The sequence below is a fragment of the Thermobia domestica genome, chromosome 14, assembly GCF_964235325.1.
Source record: "Thermobia domestica chromosome 14, izTheDome1.hap1.1, whole genome shotgun sequence".
Lineage (NCBI taxonomy): Eukaryota > Metazoa > Arthropoda > Insecta > Zygentoma > Lepismatidae > Thermobia > Thermobia domestica.
The window spans coordinates 14462815-14488836 of record NC_137467.1 but is presented as its reverse complement, the minus strand read 5'-3'; the positions used below and the strand labels follow the sequence as shown (position 1 = coordinate 14488836).

General features: G+C 36.1%; 1 protein-coding gene across 1 annotated transcript in view; it reads right to left on the bottom strand.

The window, feature by feature from the left end:
• The window catches only part of Rrp45 (exosome complex component Rrp45), a 77018-nt gene that overhangs the window by 34404 nt on the left and 16592 nt on the right, over nt 1-26022 (bottom strand). Inside the window, exons 4-7 of the mRNA XM_081737722.1 lie at nt 24086-24308; nt 17992-18212; nt 12652-12873; nt 6574-7007 (exon numbers count right to left, since the gene is read on the bottom strand). Of these exons, the coding sequence (XP_081593848.1) occupies nt 6574-7007; nt 12652-12873; nt 17992-18212; nt 24086-24308 (1100 nt within the window). The remainder of the gene's footprint in view (nt 1-6573; nt 7008-12651; nt 12874-17991; nt 18213-24085; nt 24309-26022) is intronic.

Here is a 26022-nt window from a genome sequence, read left to right as displayed (position 1 = left end):
ACTTTAATAGCGCACAAGGTCGAATACTGCTCTACCACGGCAGCACCACATCTCTCTCTAGACTTGATTCTATTCTCATTTTCTTTATTGCTACAGTACACTTTCGTGTTCCCGAACTTTGAATATTAGCTAAGGATGAACTCTTGCTTAATATCCAGATATTCAGATTCCGGGATAACGCAGAAATAACTTAATATCCAGATTCCGGGAGTACGCAGAAATAATTTTGATCTGAAATTTCTTCATAATATAGTTAATGGATAGGAAACCGTACTTCAAGAACTATCCTTACGTGTCCCTTCCTGCATACACCAGCCCCAGAATACCAACCTATTCCAATCGTACCCGCCCTAGGTTGGCAGTTATACAGAGGTCTCTTTTTTACAGAATACCGAACTATTGTAATCATCTAACAACTGATGTGGACATTTTCTCGAGTTATCCGCTTTGTCAGAGCAATTAAACTGATATTACTTTTGCACTCTTTATTGACACTATTTTTCTTTCTTTTGATATTTCTTTGAGACACCACCACCACGCTCCACAGTTTACAACAAAATTACAGGAACTTAAGGTATACCGTCTTTAAATATCCACCAAACAAATTAATATTTGATCTGAGACACACAAACTCACAGCCTCGGATTCTTTGTAGAAAACTCCAGAACGCAAGTTACTTCCACGAGTTAGTTGTTAGAAAGACTTACGTAAGATTCCTTCATAATTTTGCTCAACATAGGATAGTTTTATTACAATTACTTTGTTTGTTTGTTTACTTTGAAGTTTATCTTTCTCTTCGCATCGAGCGAAAAGAAACTTAGCATCGAGAAATACACGGATCGAAACGCATATTTTTTTTAAAAAAATCTCAAACACCAAAAATGAAATACTCTTTTGACACGTCAATGTGACCATCTTTATTTTCTCTTATCTATAAAAATTTACAGGAATGGAATTACAGGATGAAAAGGATAACAGGTATTTATTTGTATGGTATAATACGGTAATAAGGAACACATCTTCCCTATAAAAATTTCCCACTAATACTAACTGCGTACGATTATGACTGCATATTTCTTTCTTTAATTAACACATTTAAAAACAAATGATCGCGTGCATACATAATATTTAAAAGCTTTAGGAAATGAACTGACAGGGTGTTTTCAAGGTAAGTCATGGCTATATATGATCCGCTAAATTTCTTCGTAATAGTGCACTGTTGAGTCAAATTCCTTAAACAACTTATTATTTCCATGACTTAAAGATACTATTAGACGCATATTTAATATTTAAGAAAGCTATAAACCATTTCGTCAATTCACTGTTGACTTCGTTGGTGTAAATGAAAAACTAAAGCTTCATAAATAGTCACATTGCGTAGTTGCCTCCAATTAAGAGACGATGTGAAAGATATACAAATGAGATAGATGAACTCTTGCTGCATTGTATAGACACGAAAACTGATACCATTTATTTTCGTTTTAAACTGACGAAAACTGACTCGAGTAAAAGATATTTGGCTGACAACAAAATGGTAGTTTCATGTACCTCTGTCAAACTTCAAACATACACTATCAATGCTTGATTAAGGATATAACGGTTACTTTTATCAGGAAATACTAATGTTAATTAGGTAAACCTGAATATATATATATAAGAAAAAATAGTGAAAGATTTGAGCTTTATAAGTCGTAAAATACAGTAATTTCGCAGTTTATAGATTAAAAAGAAATCAGAAATCAGAATTACCAGCCGACAAGGCAAACATTTTAATCTACATGTACTGCAGCAAGAGTCCATCCATTACATTTGTATATCTATAGGATTGTCTCTTAATTGGAGGCAACTACGCAATGTGACAACTCAAGCAACTTTTAGTTTCTCATTTACTTCGATAAAATCAACAGTGGATTGACGAAACATGTTGCAGCTTTCTACATTTTTTAAAGGACGATTATGAGTTAATTTCTTTAAAAAAATTGGCTTCTTTGTTAGTGAAAACCATAGAAAATACTTCTTCCTAAGTCCTAAAACTAGTCAGACGCAAGGTTAATGAAACTGCATCACACTTGCTTTGTAGCTTTTTTCCTACATTCTTAAATTAACAGAGAATGTAATCAATAAGTAGTAGTAGACAGTTTAGTTCTGAAGAACATTCTCCCCAACAAGGCGATCATTGTCTGAAGTAATAAGATAGGGGCAGATATGCAGCTTAAATGTTGATAAAAGAAGCATAAAAATAAATAAAGCATGAAATCACTCATAAATAAACGACTTGGTAGCTTGTAATCAAACGGAAGGGAAAAGTATTATCAGATGGTGTAAAAAGATAACGGGAAGAAGTAATTGATCACCAGTGTTTGTTACGAACAAAACAAGGTGATATCTTACAAACATTAATATTCGACACCCTTTGTTTCTACCCAACATCTAATTTAGCGGTAACTTTTCCCTTTCTCTAGATTAGAAGCTACGACCATCATTACGACATTAATTTAGTTAACGGTGCTGATTATTTGCAATTTTATTTTTCAGCCCATTGATTTATGTAAAAGAATTAGTATTTTTATTATTATTTGAAATGATGAACGAATCTTAATAGTTTGATTTTTCACCGATTCCTATTTCAAATACACTCAAATGTCCCTTACTGTCTGAAAATTAATTTTGTTACATATTTTAATATTTCTATATGAGGATCGCAGAACACATTTTGATGTATACATTTTGACAGAAAAGCAAATCAGAACCTTACGAATTAAATCTACAAAATGTTACAAAAAAATTGTCATAATATTTTGGAAATATATTTCTCACATTAAAATAAGAAAAAAAGTTAATATGGACTTGTGGTCGGAAATGCATAGTCTCGTAGTTATACGGTGCCGAAAACGTGAGAAAATGAACTTTAAAAGTCCACATTTCCACTACTATAGGACAGATTGTAGTCGGGTCAAGACATCACTGAGGAACTAGTATGTGAACTATTCAAATATCCATCTTTTAGTACCTCCGATACTTGAACAATGATTTTTAGACAGGCTGTTTGGGAGTACTTGATCACTCTCCACCTACGTCTCTAAAAATTCGGTGCAAGTACTGGGGCATTCTTAACCATGGGTATTTGGATACTTTACATACCAGTTCCTCAGTGATGTCTTGAGCCGACTCCGATAATCCCATAGTAGTGAAGCTATGAACTATTAAAAGTTCATTTTTTTTCACGTTTTCGGCACCCTATAACTCCGAAACTATTCACTTTTGAGCACAGGTTTATATGAATTTTTATTCTTATTTTGATGTAAGGAATCTGTTCTCGAAATACTGTGACACATTGTTATAACACCCTGTATACGAGAATGGCAAAACATGATCAGCCGTATTGGGAGACGTTTTTATGTGTGATTAACGTCGTACTAAGGGTTTGATTAACACATGACGCTAACATTATTTCTCCTAATAAGTTTCGACAACCTTTGCGGAAAACTTGTGGTTGGCCTTTTTCGATATAATCTGTAGTTACATATAAATAACAGAAATTACCATCAACTCTTAGTACGATGCTAATCACATATGGAAACGTCCCTGAATAGGGCTGGATATGTCAGTTTTGGACATGTCCCGATTTTTCACTCCGCTAGTTGGTCACACAGAGAGCTATATGCTGGAAAAAGTTGATCATCGCTTAATTAAAAACTCCCTATTTAGTGTATATATACAGGGTGTTTCAAAACAACACCGACAACGTTCGGGAGGTGATTCCTGACACCAAGATAAGACAAAAAGTACTGACCAACCTGGGTGCACAAATGCATCCTTTCCGAGTTATAGGGTGCCGAAAATATGAAAAAATGAACTTTGAAGGTCCATAGCTCCAATATTATGAGACCTACCGTAGTCGGGTCAAGACTTTATTTAGGAACTAGTATGTGTCCTATCCAAATATCCATGTTTCAGAATCCTTATTTAGGAACTAGTATGTGTCCTATCCAAATATCCATGTTTCAGAATCCTAAGGTACTCATGCAACAATTTTTATAGAGGGAGTTTGGCTACGGGCATATAATTTGAAGTATTCACCACTATCTCTATAAAAATTATTGCGAAAGTACCTTAGGATTCTGAAACATGGATATTTGGATAGGGCACATACTAGTTCCTAAATAAGGATTCTGAAACATGGATATTTGAATAGGGCACATACTAGTTCCTAAATAAGGATTCTGAAACATGGATATTTGAATAGGGCACATACTAGTTCCTAAGTGAAGTTTTGACCCGATTGCGGTAGGTCCCATAGTTTTGGAGTTATAGACCTTTAAAGTTCTTTTTTTTTTTTTTTTTCATGTTTTCGGTAGCCTATAACTCCGAAAGGAAGCATTTGTGCACCCACATTGGTCTATACTTTTCGTCTTATCTTGGTGTCAGGAATCACCTCCCAACCGTTGTCGGTGTTGTTTTGAAACACCCTGTAAATATACGAGGGTAAGTCAAAAATTATCCGCAATGTAGTCAGAACTTTTCTTATATTGTTCATTCTGATCTCTGCCCTCGTTTATTTTATTGTTATACTGTTGCGATCACGCTATGAAAGTTTGACCATAATCCCCCCATTTGTCTTCCTTTTGTTGCAGATAGATCATGGCCGCTCCATTAAAACTTTTCACCGAAGAGGAACAACGAACAGTGATCCGGTTTTTGTGGTCCAAAGGTATATCAGGGGCCGTAATCCATCAAAGGCTTCTGGCACAATGCGGGAACAGTGTCTTGTCGCAACGGAGTATCTATGAATGAACTGAAAAATCCAAAAATGGCCGCATAAGTGTTACGCACGAGGAAGGAGCCGTAGAGATGTGGTCCGGTTCCTTCCTCGTGCGTAATATTTGTGCGACTATTTTTGATTTTTTCATGGATTTCATGAATGGATTGCGGTCACTGATACGAGTATAGCTTCCGATATATATAAGTATTTCGTAAGAATATATACGTATTTCATTTCCACTAGTGAATTGGGGCGCACGATAGCGCATAGTCACTGGTAGATTTCTTACTTCTGGTGCATGAGGTTCCTGGTTTGATCCCCTGCCAAGCAAGTTTGTGGTGGACAACATCGTGTCCGTGGGTTTTCTCGGGGTGCTTCCGTTTCCTTCCACATTCATATCATCATCTCCCTCAGCCTAACGGACATAGTTGTGGCACGTTAAACTGAAAGATTTCATTTCATTTTTTCCACTAACGAACTGAAAATATTTTAAATTTAATTTAGAACTATTGATCTCCTATAAAAAAATGTACATACCAGATTCTGCCATCCTTCTATAAACTTAATAACCAAATTTTATTTTTAGTGATATTAACTGTTTCGTATAACGCAAATTCATTTTGAAAAAGCAAATAGCATTTAAAAAGTTGAAGAAGAAGAAATCAGTAAAATCATATCCCCAGTTCACTTCAAAGGGAGGGTGGGCAACGGACGTATAAATCAAAGGGCTAAAAACAAAGATGGCGTAGGTACGCAAGTCCGTTAAGGTAGTATATTTACCACTTTGAGCGCTAATTCCGTATTTTTACGAAGTAGCTGATCTTTTGTAGATTGCGGATTCCGTATTTATACGTCATTTGATTCAAAATGCATTTAAATAGTTTTGCTCCTTTAATACACGGAGTTAACAGTTTTGAAATATCCCTTGGACTTCATAGTTCGGAATTTCGTCAATAGATGGCGTGAAGATCCTAATTAATACCTTGCTACCGCCAGGGATCAAAAACCATTTCCTTATTGTTTGACCGTCTGGAGAGAAAGAGCCTGTCAGGTGATTCAATACGCTTCAGTGTAGAAGCGCAATCGAGCGACAATGATGGTGATTTGTTTGAAGAAGAGTTATTGGACGGTTGTGAAAATGATCCAGACTATGTAGCAACAGAAATATCAGATATGCCAGATAAGTAACCTTGAAATAGTAATTCTCAAATTCGCACTCATTTTCCTTGTACGTGTAAGTGGTATTTGTGATTTGTAATGGTTTTGTGGTTGGAATACAGAATATATATAAAAATAAAAAGCAAGATCTAAACTTTACGGTGCAAGTTGCATTATTTTAGCTTTTCTAGATTTTGAGATATAAATTCATAAACGGTTGCAAAAAAAGCTCAGCATTTTTGGGAAAGACTGAACTGCAGAGCCCAGTATTGAAAGTGTTAAATTTATTTCTCGTTGTATTTCATCTAATTTAACTAACATCATTAATTTTAGATAATAATTACCATAAATAAAGTGAAACATTGAGAGAATTCGAAAAATTTTCTAATTTTCTGTATGTTGGAGGGGGATGTACAGAAATTGTTCCTTTCGTTAAGGCATATTAAGTGCAGGTAGCTGCACACTTCCTAATAGCAGTTAGTAGCTAAATCTAAAACATTCACTGCTGAAATAAGTATATAATTAGCAACGTACAAAACTAGGAACAGAACCAATGCTACTATTTAAACCAATTAAAATAATACGCAAGAGTGAATAAAATCATTGGATTATGTACATATAAACATACTGAATCATATATAGCACTACTTTACCAATGTTTGCTATCAACTGCCTTTTCTCTTCAGCCGATAATTGTTTTACAACTTCCACTTCAGACTCTGAACTTGTTCCACTTGAGCTAGTCTCTTCTTCGGATTCCATGTCGCTCACTTCCCCCTTTACGTCCCACGTACTTGGGCCCCCCTGACCAATCCTAGCTTTAGATGCGGACAGTACTTCGGTTAAAGCTGGTCTTGCAGTTTTGCGCTGCTTGGGGGAGACAAGTTCTGCGGATCCGGGACCATCCGACACTATCGATTCCTGATCTTCATCTGTTTCTTGGTCAACATTGGTTCGTCCATTTTGTACAATTTTCTCTACTTCCCGCTGAACATTGCTAAGTTTAAGAATCATTCTATCCCTACATAGCGTAGTTAATTTTCCCTTCTTAATGGATTCCACGAAACCCACGGCTTCTTCTTTAGTCCTGAAACAGAAGAAATAATATAATTAATAATGCCCCATCTTTAAGGGTGATATTCATTTGTATGTACACCGTTACGAGATTTTAATTGGAGGAATAGAAATGACAAGTATTAAGTTCATTATTGTTAGGAGAAGTCAAATATCAATAGATACACGCTGCTATTGAACAGTGTATATTTTTCATATGCAGATAAATAATCTATTTCAGCAAAGTAAGAACTATTATGTTCATCATTGTTGGGAGAAACTGAATCGAATAATCTGCTTAATTTCCATATATTCCAGGCTTTCCAATGCTAATGGAAAAAAAATATATAGGAAATCACGACGAAAAAATATAGGAGGTTTCGTGAAGGTGTGAAAAAGGAACATTTCAATTGTCCAATAGGAAAAAAAAAAAGAAGAAGAAAGAAATTACCATTGCAAAATACGAGTTTCTTAGTGTTTTCGTACGTAGCTAACCAGTACTAAACGGCGGGTCAACGTATAAACCAAGACTCTCGGTCCCTTCCAACCAAGCAGAAGAAAACTTACGTCCTTGCACTGAAACAGTCTTTTCATCGTCAGCTTTTCTTACCAGTTTGTCTAATATTATTATGAAGTAGTTTTACAATGACTGATGAATTGGAAGCAAAGTTTCTATAGAACTAATAGAAAATAAAGTATCAAATATTTATCCAAAATTATGGAACTGTAATATCAAATTATAAGAAAGTGACATTCATATCATAAGTAAAAGTAACTGACGGATGAGCCTCTTTAGTCTTCTTACGTAATATAATGAATCTTGCAACGATTACATGGTCCTCAATAACGCGTCACTGTCGCGCAGTAGTAGAGCGGTTACCTTTTGTGTGGTTGGATCCCTGGTTCGCTTCCAGTTCGCGCCAAATGGGTTTTGTTTTGGACAAACGCCGTGTATTACATTTTTTTCGAGGTTTTACCGTTTCGTTCGCTGTTCTACTTTCTTCATTCCATCATTTTGTTCACTAACATCATCACCGTCTCGCTTACCTTCGGAGCATAGTAGTCATGGGACGTTAAACTAAAAATGAACGAACGATATTGATAGAAAGGGGTGGATGAAGTTTAGAACTTACTGAGGTAATAATTGAACAGGTTTCATTGTGCACTTTTTGCGCTGCTTGTAGTAATGGCATTTGAAATTGTTATTTAAGCGTGCTTTAATTTTTGTTCTTTAGTTTACAAGTATAGCTTAGAAATAGCATATAAATTCCTCTCTGATAAAAGCTAGCAATGAAAAAGCAACCATTATATCATTATTATTATTATTATTAATCTTTTAAACTAGTTCATTCGTGACTATATGGTTAGCATATGCACTTTTAGCGCGAGCAACGCGGATTTGATTCTCTGTGGAGCTTATCTGGTTTGGACACATGTTAAACTGTAGGTCTATATATCGTATAGCCTTGCTCTAACGGACACTAAACCCAAATCTAACTAAGCAATATCCTGAATATATTGAAATTAACATTTTTGTATTAATAATGCGTAATTGATATCAGCACTCGCGTTTTTACAGAAGTAGGGATTTTAATTATTTTTAAAAAGACATATTTGTTTCAATTTAACGTCCCTTAGCGGCACTGAAACTACGTTAGGTCTACGTCTACAGCTGAATGTAAGATTTAGAATCATGTGAGATCTCTGGGAACCGAATCTGGACCCCAGACGTCGCTCGTATGCTAAACATGTAGCCATCAGAGAACTTTTTAAAGTATGTTTCTGAATTAGACCTAAAATCACAAATCGAAAGCAGGGTTGGAAAAGTGGAAACACTATCGTATTGAAATGGGAAGACACAAATCTTCAGTCTGCTAGAAATTAAAACAGAAAATTACTGTCTTACTACTGTGGTTTTACATTCTTTTAATGTAAAAACTGTTTCTACAAGATCTATCTTTTCTACTGCAGCTGATCCCTATGTTGCAACATCGCATCACAATGAGAGGCCTTAGTTGATTCAAAGCTGGTTCCACTTTCTCTACTCATCATTGTGTGCTTTCACGGGTGTTAATCAAGCCATGTACGAGATGTGTCATGTTCGCTTCTGCTGGTGAAAAGTGAAGTCCAACAACACTGTAAAGGGAGAAGCTGGTTAGAGGGAAGGGAACAATACCGAACTTTGTCGAGTCAGAGGTTTCGTAGCCTGCACTTTATTATAAGCAACGGCCATAAGGAAAGTGTAAAAAGGATCTGCATCAGAAAATCAGTGTTTGTAAATATACGTCTCCAAAATGTGAATAATTTAATTACTTTCAGGATCCTGTCATTTCTATGTTAATTCTTCTTTTTTTTTTTTTCAAATAATATACATATGTTGTAAAAAATCAATACAAAATTCATTTAAAAAATCACAAAACACATAATACAAAGAGTTGGTTTGTTAAGAGTCTTCATCCCGGCGAAATTAAAATACCGCTAATTTTACAGTAATTATGTGATATCTTCAAATAGATAAAAGATAATCGAAATGTGGAACAAGAGCGCCCTAGACAATAATATTTTACATGAGAAACCGTTATCACGACTCACTTATCTGCTTTCGATTTTGAGCCATTTTGAAAATCGGCATTTATTTTCGCGTTTCTAAACAGCTGAAAACGGAAAGCCACTAGGTGACTTGTGATAACGGTACCTCACGCAAAATAATATTGTTTAGGGCGCTCTTGTTCCATATTTCAATTATCTTTTATCTATTTGAAGATATCACATAATTACTGTACAATTAGCGGTATTTTAATTTCGCCGGGATGAAGACTCTTAAGTATCTAAATACACAATTGCATACAGAACTAAGAGGAAATATATACACAAGTGAAAGTATCAGTTACTTTCATTTTCTGGAGTATATTGTTTGTATACAGCGCTAACTGTATATTGTTTGGTATAATTATCTTTAGTCAATAAGAAAGAAAGGACGAAACACAGAAGGGTCTCTATTCAACCACCCTACTGTGGAGACAAAAGGCCCTCCAAACACCCACACCTTATTTTCTTATGTTATTTCACAAGTGGAAGAAGCAATACCACAAAAATATAGGTTTCGTTAAAATATAGGAAATATAGGAGTTTATACGAAGAGTCGCAAATATATAGGAAAAATAGGAAATATAGGAACATTGGCAAGCCTGATATTCTATTTCTTTTTATATCTTTGTCTTCAAAATATTACGGGGGAATATTGGCTCAGTGGTAGAGCGCTTATCTTTGGTGCGTGAAGTCTCTGGTTCGATCCTCATCCAAGTAAGTTTATGGGGAGAACAACATCGTGTCCGTGGGTTTTCCCGGGTACTCCTGTTTTCTCTAACATTAACATTCCACCAATTCTTCCATCAACATTTACTGGCCTTCATCATCCTTTTCCCTTATGAAAGAAGAAACACAAGTACCCCAAGAGAACCTCCTGACATCATGATGTCCCCACAAACTTACTTGGACGAGGAGCGAACCAGGGATCCCACGCACCAAAGGTAAGCACTCTACCAATGAGCTACTATGCTCCTCATTCAGAAAGTGGAAGAACAAGGTAAATAATATTTCTTTCAAATACAGTAACTTCTTCAAAAGTATTTCCTGTCTTAATACTCCTGAAATAAAGCAATATATATACGTACCAGGCCTATATCGCAGCTAATACTGCACGTAGAGCCTTCAAACAAAAAATTGCATTATTAAATCGTATGTGTAGAATGTAATAAAAATACTAGCGACACCAGTGGCGTATCGTGAATATCTCCAACGGGGGTCATCTGCAAAATTTGACATGTAAATAGAGGCTGGTTGTACTTCCATTGAAACAAGCGCACAGTGGGACAAACGTCGAGAGGAAACACCTTGGCATATTTCTTCCTCGTTGGTAGCAACACGGTCGCATTACTAGGCGAAAGTCAGAGGTGCGAGGGTGTTTCCTCTCGACGTTTCTCCCATTGTGCGCTTGTTTCAATGGAGGCAAAACCAACCCCTGTTTCCATGTCAAATTTTGCAAATGACCCGTTGCAGATATTCACGATATGCCACTGGTGTCGCTACTATTTTTATTGCATTCTACACATACGATTTGGTAGTTCAATTGTTTGTTTGACGGCTCTATGTGCATTATTAGCTGAGATAAAGGCCTGCTACGGGTAGTCAGATACAAGTCTGCAACAACGCCCCTAGCGGCTAAGTGGGAAAGGATATGACAAAGTTTGTCCTCTAAAAGTTGCATGACATTTAATGTCCTTTCGAACGATTCCAACAGTTATACCACTTTCCATTCCAAATTTTGAAGTTGCCCCCCGTTGGAGGTATTCACGAGACGCCACTGGTCTCGCTACTATTTTTATTGCATTCTACACACACGATTTGGCAATGCAATTTTTTGTTTGAAGGCTCTACGTGCAGTATTAGCTGCGATATAGGCCTGGTACGTTCTTATTGAATCACCCGGTATATATATATAGATAGATATATCCAGTAAACCCTCGTTAACACGAATTCCAAGGGACTGAAAAATCAGGAGTTCGTGTTAACCGGGGACCCAAATTTTATTATTCGAATACATTTTCTCTATACATACGCACTACAGTATACAGACTATATATATATATATATATATATATATATATATATATATATATATATATATATATATATATATGAAGTATATATGTATGTCATAGAAACACTAGAGATGGTATCGAGACGAGACTGAGTAGTCTCGGTCTCGTCTAGGTTCCACATTCGAGACGAGACCAAGACTCTTCTCCGTTTTGATACCATCCACAGAATTGTATCGAGACGAGGCTGAGAGTTTCGGTCTCGTCTCGATTTCGAAAAGCACGGCTCGGTCTCAAATTCGAGTTAAGATCGAGATCGAGACTAGTTTCGGTCTCGGTACCGTCCTCTGAAAAGTGAAAACACTACAGTAAGCTTATTATCCTATTTTCGAAAAAAAAAAAAAAAAAAAAAAAAAAAAAAAAAAACCCGCAGAAAATCCAGGTCAAGTTATAAAATTGATAACTCCGCTAGCGGGTTGGGTAACGCTAGTAACGGAAAGGTATTTATGACTGCTGTCACCAGTTTGGAGTTACACGGGAGAGATGTTTTGTCTCGAGCTGTCGCCAGCACCTCGTCTGCCAAGCTCCTGCATGTTCAGCGCTTGACGGAGGACAGCATCAACACCTCATAAGAGAGGAAAGATACCTGTTTCTAGTTTTTCTCTTATTTACAAGGCAATTTTCGTCTGTATAAATACTGTATGACAAAAACTGATCTGGAGTGAAATCTGAAATAAGAAAAATGATCTGAAAAAAACAAAACAAAACAAAGGATTGAAAGTTCGTGTTAAATGAAAACATTTACTGACTCAAGGGACTAAAAATTAGTTCGTAATTCGTACTAACCGAAATTCGTGTTAACCGATAAAACTTCCTATAAGATAATGTACAGCGATGCCAGGACCGAAATTTTGTTCGTCCTAACCGAGCGTTCGGCTTAAGCGAGTTAACGAGGTTATACTGTATATATTCTCAATCTTTCACAGCGTCCTAGAATCTGACACCCAAAGCAGAAATCGTTTCATAAATATGACTCATTATATAATGATAATTACAGAGCTGCAAATATGTATAACTTACCGTGCTTCAGTGTCCTTGGCTAAAGTATCCTTGATTTGTTGGACAACTGCAGCTGCTCTGATAGCCGCTTTATCTGCGTATTTGAAAACAAGTTCTGACGATGCTAAAGTATTACCACCCAAGTGAAGTCCACACAGTTCACGGTATGCGTTGACAGCATACACGATTTGAGCCTCAGATACACGTTCTTCCAGCGCTGTAGGATCAGCAACCACCTTCTCACTAGAAACAAAAGCAAGTAAAATAAAATAACAGAAAAAAATATATATTGAGCTGGTATAATGTTTTCTACAAATACATCATATTGAAGTTCTAGACTATTTCGACAGCAACTTCTGCTTTCTTCAACGGGTAAAAACTTCTTTGCTAGTTGGGAACAGCTCCAGATTGGAACAGTATCCTTTGAAAGCATGTACGATTTTTCTTCAGAAGTTCATATTACGAATATTGGTTTCTTTATCATTTTTGCTCACAGCTGATATCCTCACTCAAAAAACTGTATTCAACTGAATAATTTTCTGGGAACGATCTATTTCGACTTTTACACCGTCATAGAACGCGACTTTACTAAGAAGATACAGTTGTTTATCAAAGACCGCTTCAATTTTTTTTTTTTTTTTTTTTTAAGTAAATTTTGACTTCTTTTTATCTTAGGCCTACTTTTTCGTATTTGTGTAATCAGTTATCAATGAACAATTAATTTATTTGTTCTACAAATTAGGTCCACATTTTAGACTAACCCCATTCTTAAGACGCTACAAGATATGTACAGTTTTTGTATCTTAACCGGTCTTAAGACGTAAGTTATTTTTGTGCCACTCTTTCGAACGGAAGTTCTCGTCCAGGCACGCTATTTATTTATTGTCGCTGTTGCTGAAACGTTGATACAAAATTATTGATGTGAAAATTCTATTCGTAAATAAATTGTGGTTGAAAACCTAATGATTGTTTTTGTCGCCAATAGCATTCTCAATTTGAACTTTTGTATATATATATATATATATATATATATATATATATATATATATATATATAAGTACACACAGAATCAACTGTTTTTAACCTGCAATAGTTATGATGATGTGTTATTACAAAAATTTGGGATCCAAGAAGAATTCACCAAGAAATTTTTACCCACCGAAGAAGACGGAAGCTATTGTTGAAATCGTTTGGAACTTGCTACGCATTTCTAGGTAAGTCAGTTTAATTATTCAAGAACGTGCATTAATTACACACTTTAAATTACTACATGTTACTTGAAAGACACGTTATCAGAAGTGACTCATGGATTTTCTGACTCAAAGAAACACAATACGGTATTCTCTCTGTTACAATTATATTAAGGAAGCCAAAATTATATTGCAGTGTAACTCCTTCTGAGTATCGAGGCTGTATGAGATGTGTAGGTTACTTGTCTTCAATAATAGATGTATTAACAGTGTTCAATTTGATATAGATCCCAGATGTAGAAACAGTTTCTTTCACTGAGCAAATGAGCAACGACTAACCAACTCTACGGCCTATAAAATCTGGAGGTTCAATGCCGCGTTCACAAAAGCTCTTTACTGACTTCTATCCTTAGCCAACTGGATCCAGTTTCTACTTTGTGTTCCTATTTCTGGGAAATCCATCTTAATATTGTCCTCCCATCTGCGCCTAGGTCTTCCTAATGGTCGTTTTCCGAATGGATTTCCACTTAAAACTTTGAAAGTGTTCCTACTTTCTTCCATTTTGGCTACATGACCTGCACACCTGAGCCTCCTATATTTGATGACCCTAACAATGTTTGGTAAACAGTATAAATTATGTGGTACCTGGTTTGAAGTTTCCACCATTCCCCATTCTCATTCCTCTTGGGTTCGAATATTCATCTCAGGATCTTGTTCTCAAATATTTTCAGTCTACGTTCTTTCCTCAGAGTAAGTGGCCATGTTTCGCAACCATTCAGCACAACAGGCGTGATTATCGTTTTATATATTTTAAGTTTCAAATTTCTCGATAGAATTCACGACGACAAAAGATTTAATATCTAAAACCCAATCTGAATGTCAAGAAACAAGTCAATTCGGATATTGTTGTAAGAACATAAAAAAACTTATCTCTGGAAAATGAAATGAAATCTTTAACCTTTCTCAGTCAGTCTACCTGGTCTGGCTATAAATACTGTTACAAAGTTCCAAAAGCTGCAACACTGTCTGCAATGAGAAGAATGAACGAACTTAGCGCTGGAATGTGCAATGACTCATTGTGAGTGCTTCTGAAGAAAGAAAGACCGTACTTCGTAAAGGTAGAATGGAATGGGGTGATTACAAAATCCCGTAGCAGTGATAGCGATATACAGAATTGGAAAATCTGCGAGTGAAATTTTCAACACATTTTAAAAACTGAAAATCAGTCGCATGTCTATGTATCGCACAATCCAGTGGTTCCTTGATACTGGGTCTGTTCTGGATTGTCCGAGAGAAGGTCGTCCACGAAGTGCAAGGACTTCAGAAGATGTAAAAGTAGTGGCAACGCGTGTTAGGAAAAATCCCGTACGGAAAACAGGAGGTGACAGCGCGTGATATGAACATCTCACAGAGAACAATGTCCAGGCTATTCAGAAAAGATCATAGTCCTCAAGCTTACCAAAGTCAACAGAACACTTTCTGACGTTGCGTCTAAAGTCGCAAAGGAAGCGTAAATATGAATGTCTGCTTCAGTGGTACGCAAACAATGAGCACAGACAGATTCTCTTCACCGATAAGAAACTGTTCACCATCGAAGAGTTTTAATCGCCAATAAAATGAATGCCTCATCTCTCGGGAAGCCAGGGCCAGAGTTCTGAAAATCCAAAGAGGCCAACATCCAGCATCAGTTATGGTGTGGTACGGCCTGAGCTGATGCTGGCACAACATGTCTTCATTTTTCTGGTAAAAGCGTGAAAACCTGTGTCCGGGTGTACCAACACACTGTGTGGAGCCTATAGTGAAGGACTTAACCACCACCCTTTTAGAACTACCTGATGGACTTCCCAGCAAGATTCTGCTTTCCACAAGGCGAAATCGAACCAGGAGTGGCTGGATCATAATATGCCTAACTTCATATCCACTGATGACTGACCCTCTAGCAGGCCTGATCTTAATTTTCTAGTTTACAAACTGTGAGCAGTGTTTGAGGGATTACCTGCTAGAAGAGTGGACCCACTGTTTACAATTGAAGTGCGTTATACTGGTGACATTTCTTCTTGAGACGCTGCGTGTTGCAAAATACAAATGGCCTACCAACCTTCCTGCTTGTGAGCCGTGACTTATTTCGGGTTTTACTGACCATGTTTTTTTTTACATGGACTAACACCAACCCTTATAGAAGACTGATTCAGGGAATGTAATTCTTCTTCTGCAGATACAAAATATTCATCACACACCATGGGAGATTTCTTGTCAAAGCATTTAGAACACAGTAAGCCATCACTGGAAACATCTTGACTTTGCAACATAATCTTGATATTAGCACTCTTATTTCCAACCTATTTATTTCTTTCACCCCACCATTCTTACATCTATAACTTTCTTTATTTTACCACTTTCTTTTGCGTTTTATTGTGCAAAACTTTATGCATCGAAAAAAGCATACTGCGATATTGAACAAGAACGCCCATGTTGTGGTTTCCAGGAGGGGGGGGGGGGAGTATAAGCAATGTTTCAAATATAGTTTCAAATTTTGCTGTAAGTAATGTAAAAATTCTATTAGGTTTTCGATATTCCCAAGTACATTTTTTTCTTGGTGGGGGAGAGCGCCTCATCTTGCCCCCCTGATGGGCGCCCTTGATACTGAACAGTGGGGGGAAATGGATACACACCGAAAAACCTCACGGACACGATATGTGTACAAGCTGACATCGCCTGAGATCGAATTAATAACCAATTCCACGGAACTACTATGTCTTGAAAGAATGGAACAAATATTTCCCTACTCGCACTTTAAATATGTTCTGTAACAAAAATAAAATACTTTCACTTTATAATTAATCTAATCATGTTGTTTACGTATTTAAAATGCGTAAAATAACTTACCTTAACAAAGAATTGGTTACTTTCCCAATAAATCCTCCCGTGGGGAAACTACACACTCTCCACACGTTTCGGTACAAGCTAGTTTCGACCTCAGTCGTAGGGTAACAAAGATAAAAGCGGATGCGAGAAAAAAGGTGAAGGAAAAGGAATACATACCACCAATAAATATAACATAACGAGTGGATGCCAAAATATCATGAACAGAGCACAGTGCCAAAGAATGAGCTAAGTTGAAGAAAGCGCGATGCTTATGTTACATCACTATTCCCAAATCCAAAAAATACATCAAAGGTAGATAACCAGACTTTATCAATGTTGCCAATATCCAAATTTAAAGCCGGTTTATATTTATGAATAAAAAATGATTCTTCAGGGTGTCTACTAAAATTCCAAAATGAAATTTCGTGACTTTTTCGTGACCTTCTCTTCACAAAACAATAACATTCTTAAGACCGAATTTGGGTGCGAATTAGGCCGAATTTTCATGCATGTGATAGAAGTGTGCTTTGCTTGCGATTTGGTAGCATCTAAAGGCGACTACAGACATTTTTGATGATGAATTTTGACGTTTTATAGAACAAAATTCTCCAGTCTGTACTTATATTTGTACAATTTTAAAAAATCGTGACCTAAAAGCTAAATTTCTTGACTTTCATGACCGTTTTCTGATTTCGTGACTTTCGTGACCGATAGACACCCTGTTCTTTAATCTCCCGTTGTTTCTTTGTTTTTGCTGAACCCATTACATTAACCTGCTTTACATTGCGTGTATGTTATTTTAAGTAAAGCGCCAATTCCGACATGCCCTCTTCTTGTGACTTTTTTAATTGTCTAATATGTTCTTTAATTCGAGTGTTAATATTGCGTTTTGTTTCAACTATATATTCGCATTGAGCATGATAAATACCTGACTTATTTAGTGGATCAACATTGATAGAATCTGGTTACCTAACTCTGATGTATATTTTGGATCTAGCAATAGTGACGTAACATGGACATTGAGCTTCGTTCAACTCGACTCTTTCGCACTGCTCTGTTCGTGGTATTTTAGTATCTTTCACGCTATATTTTATTCATTCTGTGGTATGTATTCCTTTTTCTATACCTTTTTCTCTCGTCTATTATTACTTTTCTTATCTTACAACTGAAGACGGAACGAGCTTGGTGTTCCGAAACGTATGTAGAGTTTTCTAGTTTCCCCACTGGAGGATTTATTGGTAAGTAACAAATTCTTTGTTTATTTGAATCATCCTCTCATGCACCTACATAATAATGTGTAACTTACCCTTTGTTAAATAACGCAAAAGATACGCATACTGGATGATGATGTAAGCTCACAGGAATAGGATCTCTTTCTGATGGATCATGTACTTCAATTTCTTGTCCGAGAAGTGTGACATCAGGTCGACGAAAATGAGCCAAAGCACCGAGTGCAGCCACCGACGCACAATCCAATAAATTGCCTTCATGATTTAACACGTTTACATCCACTCGTAACGCCCATACCTAAAACATAAGTTACAATGGATTCATTTTAATCATGCTATTAGGGAAGTGTAATATACACAAGTTCGTGGCTTTAATACTGTAAGGTTCCAAACCTTCACGCACAGCAACTACATGTTCTTATTACAAACACATGCTTTTACTACGAACATGTGTTATTATGTTCAAACATGAATAAAAACAGACGACGGAAGAGGACGGGAGACACGAAGAGGATTCGGAAGAAACATGAAGACGGCCGACCTCCCTTCATGGATCTCCCCTTCAAGAAGATGCCTATAAAAGAAGACCTGAAGAGGACAAATCCATCAGTTTACAGCTGATCACTCATCCATCAACATCTTTACACTGAAGCCACTATAGGCTATGGGAATTCCTTTAACCGTTAAATCACGAACATTTTGTTTTCGTAATGTAGAGACCCAACTACGGATATTTCATTTTCAAAATACGACCACAATAACTTTTGTATCACTTTCAATCTTGTTTATTATTACACGCAAAGAGCTCAAATGGCTTCTGATATCACCTTTGACGAATGGAAAGAACAAAGAGACCTATATACTTGACTTCAGCTAAGCCAAACATTACGTTTTTTTACAACCCTACAAAATCGGTTTAAGTGGCTTCGTAATTTACGAGACGCAGAGTTTTCAAGCGCGCGCAATTTAAGGGTTAAAACCATCTCGTGAGGTTGCTATGAGCGAAGGAGATATCCTATAATCATCTTTCTCCCAGGACTACTATGTGCTACGGAGAAATCCTTTAACTGTCTCTCGAGGTTTCTATTAGCAAAGGGAACATCATTTAATCATCCACTCCTTAGGTTGCATTGAGCAAAGGAGTTATCCTCATTACCTGTTTAAGGCCAGTTCGAGCTAAAGACAAATGAACCTTTTTTAAGGCTACTTTTGTATGCCGAAGACTTTATTGCACTCTGAAAAACATTTAGAGACTACAAGAACTTTGTAAAAGTTATTATAAGACTTTATTTTCGTAATAAAAGGTGAAAGGTTTAAATTCTGGATTTATTATTTAAGACTGTATAGAACAAGACTTGCAATATACCCAAGAATAAGAAATGTCCGTGAGGTAAAAAATGACAAAACTGCTGGCCTCCCAGCAGGACATAGGAAAAATAGGACAGTTTGGTTTATTTATTTATTTATGAATGAATGAATGAATGTATGAATGAATGAATGAATGAATAAATAAATAAATAAATAAAATACAAAGAGTATTGTAAGAAAAGGCCACCCTTCACCCTAATAGGCAACTGGAAACAAGATTTAGATTAATACAGAATAAGAGTGTATATATATATAACCTTTTACTTTTTAAACTTAGTGGACCTGTTGTATTGTTTTGGAAAAAAGAATCTGATTGAAATAAATGACTTGATTTACTGATTAAAGAAAAATGATCAACGCATTTCCCTTTCAAACAAACAATGTAAAAGAATTTCGTTCATCACATTATATATACACTTCTAACAATTGGTATACAACATAAATTTTAGGCCTTTTCCGGTTCATAAATAATTTTCAGGATTTTCACTCTTCCCATGACTTTTCCCGGGCGTTTTCACAACACAATTTTATTTCCAGGTTTTCCAGGACGCGTGGGAACCCTGTATATTATGTACAGCAATATTGGAAGACGTTGGAAAAGTTGGTGAATACCAACAACCTCAATAGCCAGCCAATACTGCTGCAAACACTGCTGAAAGAAAGCGCTGATACAGCTTGTGTTATAAGAAACTGAAGCACGGCAAGGTTCCTCAGTTAAGCTTCGCTGGGGAAGAACAAGCACATAGGAAACAAAGAAAAAAAGAGTGGACATGGGAAGATAGGATAAAGCAAATTAAAAAAAAAAATAATAGTGAAGATAGAATAAAGCAAATTAAAAATAAATAATAATAGTGAGAATTAGTGACTAGTCAGGAAAAAAAAAATGCAAAGACATATTTAGCATATTGGTAATATGTAGCAATTTAAATCATCACTGGAACTGCTCTTGGCTTGTATTTTTAATAATTCAATGACTGAAAAATACAGGAAATAAAGGACAAGATTAAAATATAGGACATGTATAAGACAAATATACGCAAATTTCCAAAATATACGAAAAAAATAGGAAAATAGGACAGCTGGGAGACCTGCAACTGTGAATTTGAAATCAATGTAAAACCGTCTGCCTTTCAATCTTTAAATTCAATTACAAACATTTCGTTCTTCCTTTAAGAACTCTTACAAGGAATAAGAAAATGTAAGGAAAGATGAAAGAATGCAGAAAACGATGAAGTACGAAACAGCTAACGAAACTATTGGAATTTTGCTTTTTTTTTCAGCACCAATGGTATATAAGACGAGAAGCTACAGTTCGACGTGTAATCTGAACCACGTAAGCTCTCATGTGACATCGAATCCAGACCACATACGACTACAAGAGAGATCAATCGGTACTGTTAACCAGCCTTCATGTATCAATCAAATATTTGTAACGATACGCAGTGAGCTATTTAACTTCACTTTAAAAAGAAAGAAGAAAAAAATACATATTTCTTTTCACGTGCTGTGACTGTTTCTTGTTTTGTTTTTTTCTTTTCTTACTTTTCCACTCACCATATTTGCTACTAGAGAAAGTTTTCAGAAAAAGAACATTAATCCTGGTGGTAACATTTGTGTGTATCATATTTTACGATTAATATAATTACTCTGAAGGATTCAAAATGGTTGGATTTTCATTTCAGTATTCTTTGAACTTGTCTAAATCACTTTCCGCTATTTCTTTGGTGCTTTCATCTTTTGTCAGAAAGCAACGCACACTTCCTGTAGAGTACCTGCAGGGACTATCACGATGGACAAAGCTCAGCCACGTAGACTGCTTTATTATTAGCGAAACAAACTATTTGCAACAAATTCTCTTTCTATTTTAGTGATGTGTTTTGCGTTTCTAAACTATATAGATCACAATGATGTATTCGATTAACGCCATTTTGTATTTTACGTACGTATTTCAACCCTAGTGCACGCAAAATGTTTCGTCCATAATTCTCTTAATATGAAACCCGCAAACGAACTGACGGTTGTATTTCATTTGTTAAGTAACATTAAAATTTGAAATTACTTGGAATAGCCTATACTGTAATCGTAACTCCTGTCACCCTTATGTTGGAAAAACTGGAAATCATTGTGAGAAGAAGCAACGAATACATGATGCTATTCGGTAATAAAAAATATTAAAAAAAAAATAAATAAATAAAAAAATAAAAATAAAAATAAAAAAAAAACAGATTTTTGTAAATAATATAACTGTAGTGGGCAGCGAAACACTTTCCTTTATCACTAGCCACCATCTGATGCCTCTGCAGGAATTGTGGGTAACTTCTACATTGCTGTCACCAATTGTTAAAGTGGTGAACCGGCGGTAGGGGTTTGACTTAGTCCTGCAACTACGCACAAGTTTAGTAACAAGCCAAAGTTCTTCCTTAGAAAAAAAAAGCAATTAGCAAAAGACTTTATAAACCTAATCATAATTAGAGTGGCAAAATCAAAATCAGGAACAGGAACTCAGCTACTAACCAATAAACAAGTTCTTAGTTTTACAGGGTAGCGTTGGCCTCGGTCAAATTGCTTCTCTGTCAAAAACCTACTAGTCACCAACCTAAGATATAACTTTGCAAGGCAGCAAATCAAGAGTATTTTTATTACTTTCTTGCAGAGTGGCTGCATTTATTGGCTTTAGAAACTATACGGGTTCTACGAATTGGGTGATGGAACTTTAACTAGAGATGTCTTTAAACTGTTTACGAAAGAATAAAACAATTAAAAGTCCAAACAAGAGCTTCAGCAAATACTCTATTAGCAAATAGAGTACTTTGCTAATAACGACGACAATCAGAACCATTCCTATTCCTGGCGTTACTATGCAGTCGTTTTTTTTTTTCTCTCTCTTTCTATTTCTTCTTATTTTCTTTTCTAATCCCTTCTGATACATGTGTATGAACGTATACATTATAGACAATCACTTAAGTAGGTGCATCATTTTATCTATAGATAGTGAATCATAGGTATGTATTTTATGTTATATATAATCAAGATTGACGTCTTTGTTTCTCCTTGTATAATTTAACATGTCTTTAGCATTGTCTCTTGTTTGTTTTAGTGTTTATTTTATATGTAATAAGTTTCATTTTCATTTTTCATGTTTTATTTTCTGTATTGTTATGTATGTCGGTAACTCTTTAACGTGCCTAACTGTATATCATTTTTATTTTCGTTGTAAAAAAAAAAAAAAAAAAAAAAAAAAAAAAAAAAAAAAAAAAAAAAACGACTGTAAAAGAAAAATGCAAATGGTTAAGTGGAAGAAAAGGTTATGCCTTAACTCCGACATTTTAAATAAGAAATAAATATATAAATAAATAAAAACCAGATACTGGTTAAATTTCTATGATATTGTATAAGGTAGTTTGGTTACGGCCCAAAGGATCTAAAAAAAAAAAAAAATAAATAAATAAATAAAAATGGGTATTATACCTTTATGGCTTGTCCTATAGTCTTTGATTCTATTTATAGGACCGTTGTCCAACCAAGCTGTGTCCACAATGACTGGGATATTCTACTACCCGAAGTATAGGGTGCTATCGAGATACCAGACCGTGACTATTTTATTATACATTTACTTACATTGATTAATTGCAACGTTGACTTATTTCTCAGGAATCGAATCTTCTAAAGTCATATTTCGTCTCTCTCTCTCTCTCTCGCTCGCTCTTTCATGTAAAGTTTTATATTTTATCTATTGCTTATTGAATCTGCTTTGAGTGGTGAAAAATTTGAGACTGTGATCATACATTCTAAATCCAAACACAATATAGCGTAGTTTGTAAAAATAACAACAGTACTACTGCTATATATATATATATATATATGAGGGTCAGTCAAAAATTTCCCGGAATGTTGTAGTTTTGGCATTTTTGATGCAATCACAATGAATCGTGTACAGGTTGCCTCATTATGAATCTGACGAGAGTGAACAGAAAAAAATGAAATGAAATCTTTCAATTTTACGTCCCACGGTTATGCCGGTTAGGCTAAAGGAGACGGTGATGATGAGAAATAAATGAAATGGCGGAATGAAGAAAGTGGAAGGAAACGGGAGAACCCCGAGAAAACCCACGAGCACGGTGTTTGTCCACCATAAAGTCTACAAGGCGCGAGGTGGGATCGAACCAGGAACCCCAAGCACCGGAAGTGAACGCTCTAGCACTGAGCCACCGCGCTCCCTAGAGAGTGAACAAGAACAGGCAGTGTACGAGAAGTGTAGAACTGAGGAAAAGTGTGTGACGATCAGTTGCTACAATGTCGCAGTTCGAACAACCACACAAACATCAAGTTCATGTGTAAATTGGGGAAATGTGCTTCAGAGACTTTGATAGTCTTAAAAGCAGTTTAGCATCATCTGATGTTTGTCTCTATCCAAAGCTAAATATGGACCTCAAAGGTACCCGTTTCGCCGCCGTAGAAGAGTTGAGTAGATTTTGGATTAGCGTCCCTTTCAGCAGCGAGGCTATATGAGACGTGGACCTACTGATTAACGTGGTATCTGAACCACACGAGCTTCCGCCGGGAATCGAACCCGGGTCTCCCACGCCACGCCGTAGAAGAGATCAAAACCAACGCGACCATTAACTTCGGAAGATATGGAAAGAAGACTGTCCGTCGATGTTTCCAGTAATGGCAGAAGGGGTGGAAGTGTGTGTATTCCGAAGGTGCCTTCTTTCACGGCGATTAAGTAGATGTGTTAATAATAAAGAGCTACAACAAAATTCCGGGAACTTTTTGATTTGCCTTCGTATAAATAAAACTTACCTTTTCTTCTGCCATAATACACAATGACTCCAAATCCACGCATCGTGATTCTTTAATACATTTTTCTAATAAACGATTCAACTGAACGGCGATATCTGACTGTCTTCCTATTTGAAAATGGGGAGCGCCCATTGGGGAGAGCTCGACATTTATATACAGAATGCCTTCGTTTGGACGAGTAGCTTTCGGCTGCTGGACTTCGCATGATACTTGAGCCAATACTCTGTTGAAAAAAAAATACATTCAGTTAGTAAGAATTACGACTTGACACTAATAAAAATGAAAATGTAGCATTTTCAAACAAGATATTCCTATTTTCTTAAGCATTACAAATAGTATATGCTTTACTCTTAGGAGCATGCGTCTCACTGTTATAAATGTATCGTCGTCTGAGATTCAATACCGCGTAAGTAACATTTCACCAATTTTATAGGAAAGACAAAAAACTATTTAAAAAATTAACTTCAGCCTTAATATACCCAGTATTACTTTAAAGGAATAACAGAGGCATTTGTCGTGATATAGGTGTACTACTTAACCAGATTGTGCGCCATCCTATACTGAGTCTCATGGTATTGAAAACTCAAATTCGCGAAAATTGGAGATACGCGGTGTTGAATCTCAGACGGCGATATATATGTATTACTATTAGAAGCATGCGTGTCAGTGTTATAAATGTATCACTGTTAGTAGCAGGGCCGGATTTGGGCATGGGTCACATGGGCCCGGGACCAGGGCGGCAATTAAAAAAATATATAATTTAAAAAACCATAAAACTATTCAAAATATTTCACCAATGACTCAATAAAATAATTGAAAGTCATTTTTTTAATAGCCGTGACTACGATAATATTGTAGCAAATATTGTCGTAAGTCAGTTGGTTATTATGGTGGTTTGATCAGTTGTCGGTGGATCTGCTAAAAATGGCGGCAAAAGGCAGCTCGACACTCGTACTTTCACAAATTGGCATGTATTTATGTATTTATTCAACAAATACCAGATACAGCCTGAAGACCATTTTATACTGGATATATAACAACAAGGGAAAGAAATAGGAAAAATCCCAGTTAGGATGATCGGCGGTGACGATCGAACCTACGACCTTCCGAATGCGAACCCAACGCTCTACCAACAGAGTTATTTCACTCTGTTTGAAGCTGTATGGCCTACATTAGCACCATTTTTTGCTTCGGAAAGAAAAGTCACTTACATTTATTTAAATCAATGCTCTTAAAAAAGGACGTAAGAGTGGTGAAACGTAGTTATGTAGTCTTTCTCTGTACAGCCGTAGGCGTGCTACGTACGAAAACAAGAGAGCGATGGAGCTGGGTGATCATGTATGCTTTATCTAATTGCGAGCCATCCATACATACATTGGGAACAACTGGCCACCGAAAAGGGTTCGTTGAATTGCTTTCTTTTTAAAATTTTTTTTAACTTTTAAACTTCCTTCATTCTTTTTTATTAGTAAGAACATAAAAGTAATATTTTAAGAAGTGGATCCATGAGAATGGAAATTTTGGAGAACGATGTGATTGATGTGGTTAGGGACAGGGCAAATTCGCTAGGGCTAGGGCATGGGCGCAAAAACATGGAAATCCGGCCCTGGTTAGTAGCATGTGTATCATTGTTATAAATATATCATCACTGTTGGGAGCATGCATGTCACTATTATAAATATATGTATCACTGTTGGGAGCATGAATGTCACTATTATAAATATATGTATCACTGTTAGGAGCATGCATGTCACTGTTATATGTATCACTTTTAGCAGCATGCGTATCATTGTTATAAATGTATCACTATTAGGAGCACGTGTGTCACTGTTATATATATCACTGTTGGAAGCATGCGTGCCATTGTTATATGTAGCACTGTTATAAAAATATGTATCACTGTTAGGTGCATGCGTGTCACTGTTATAAATGTATCA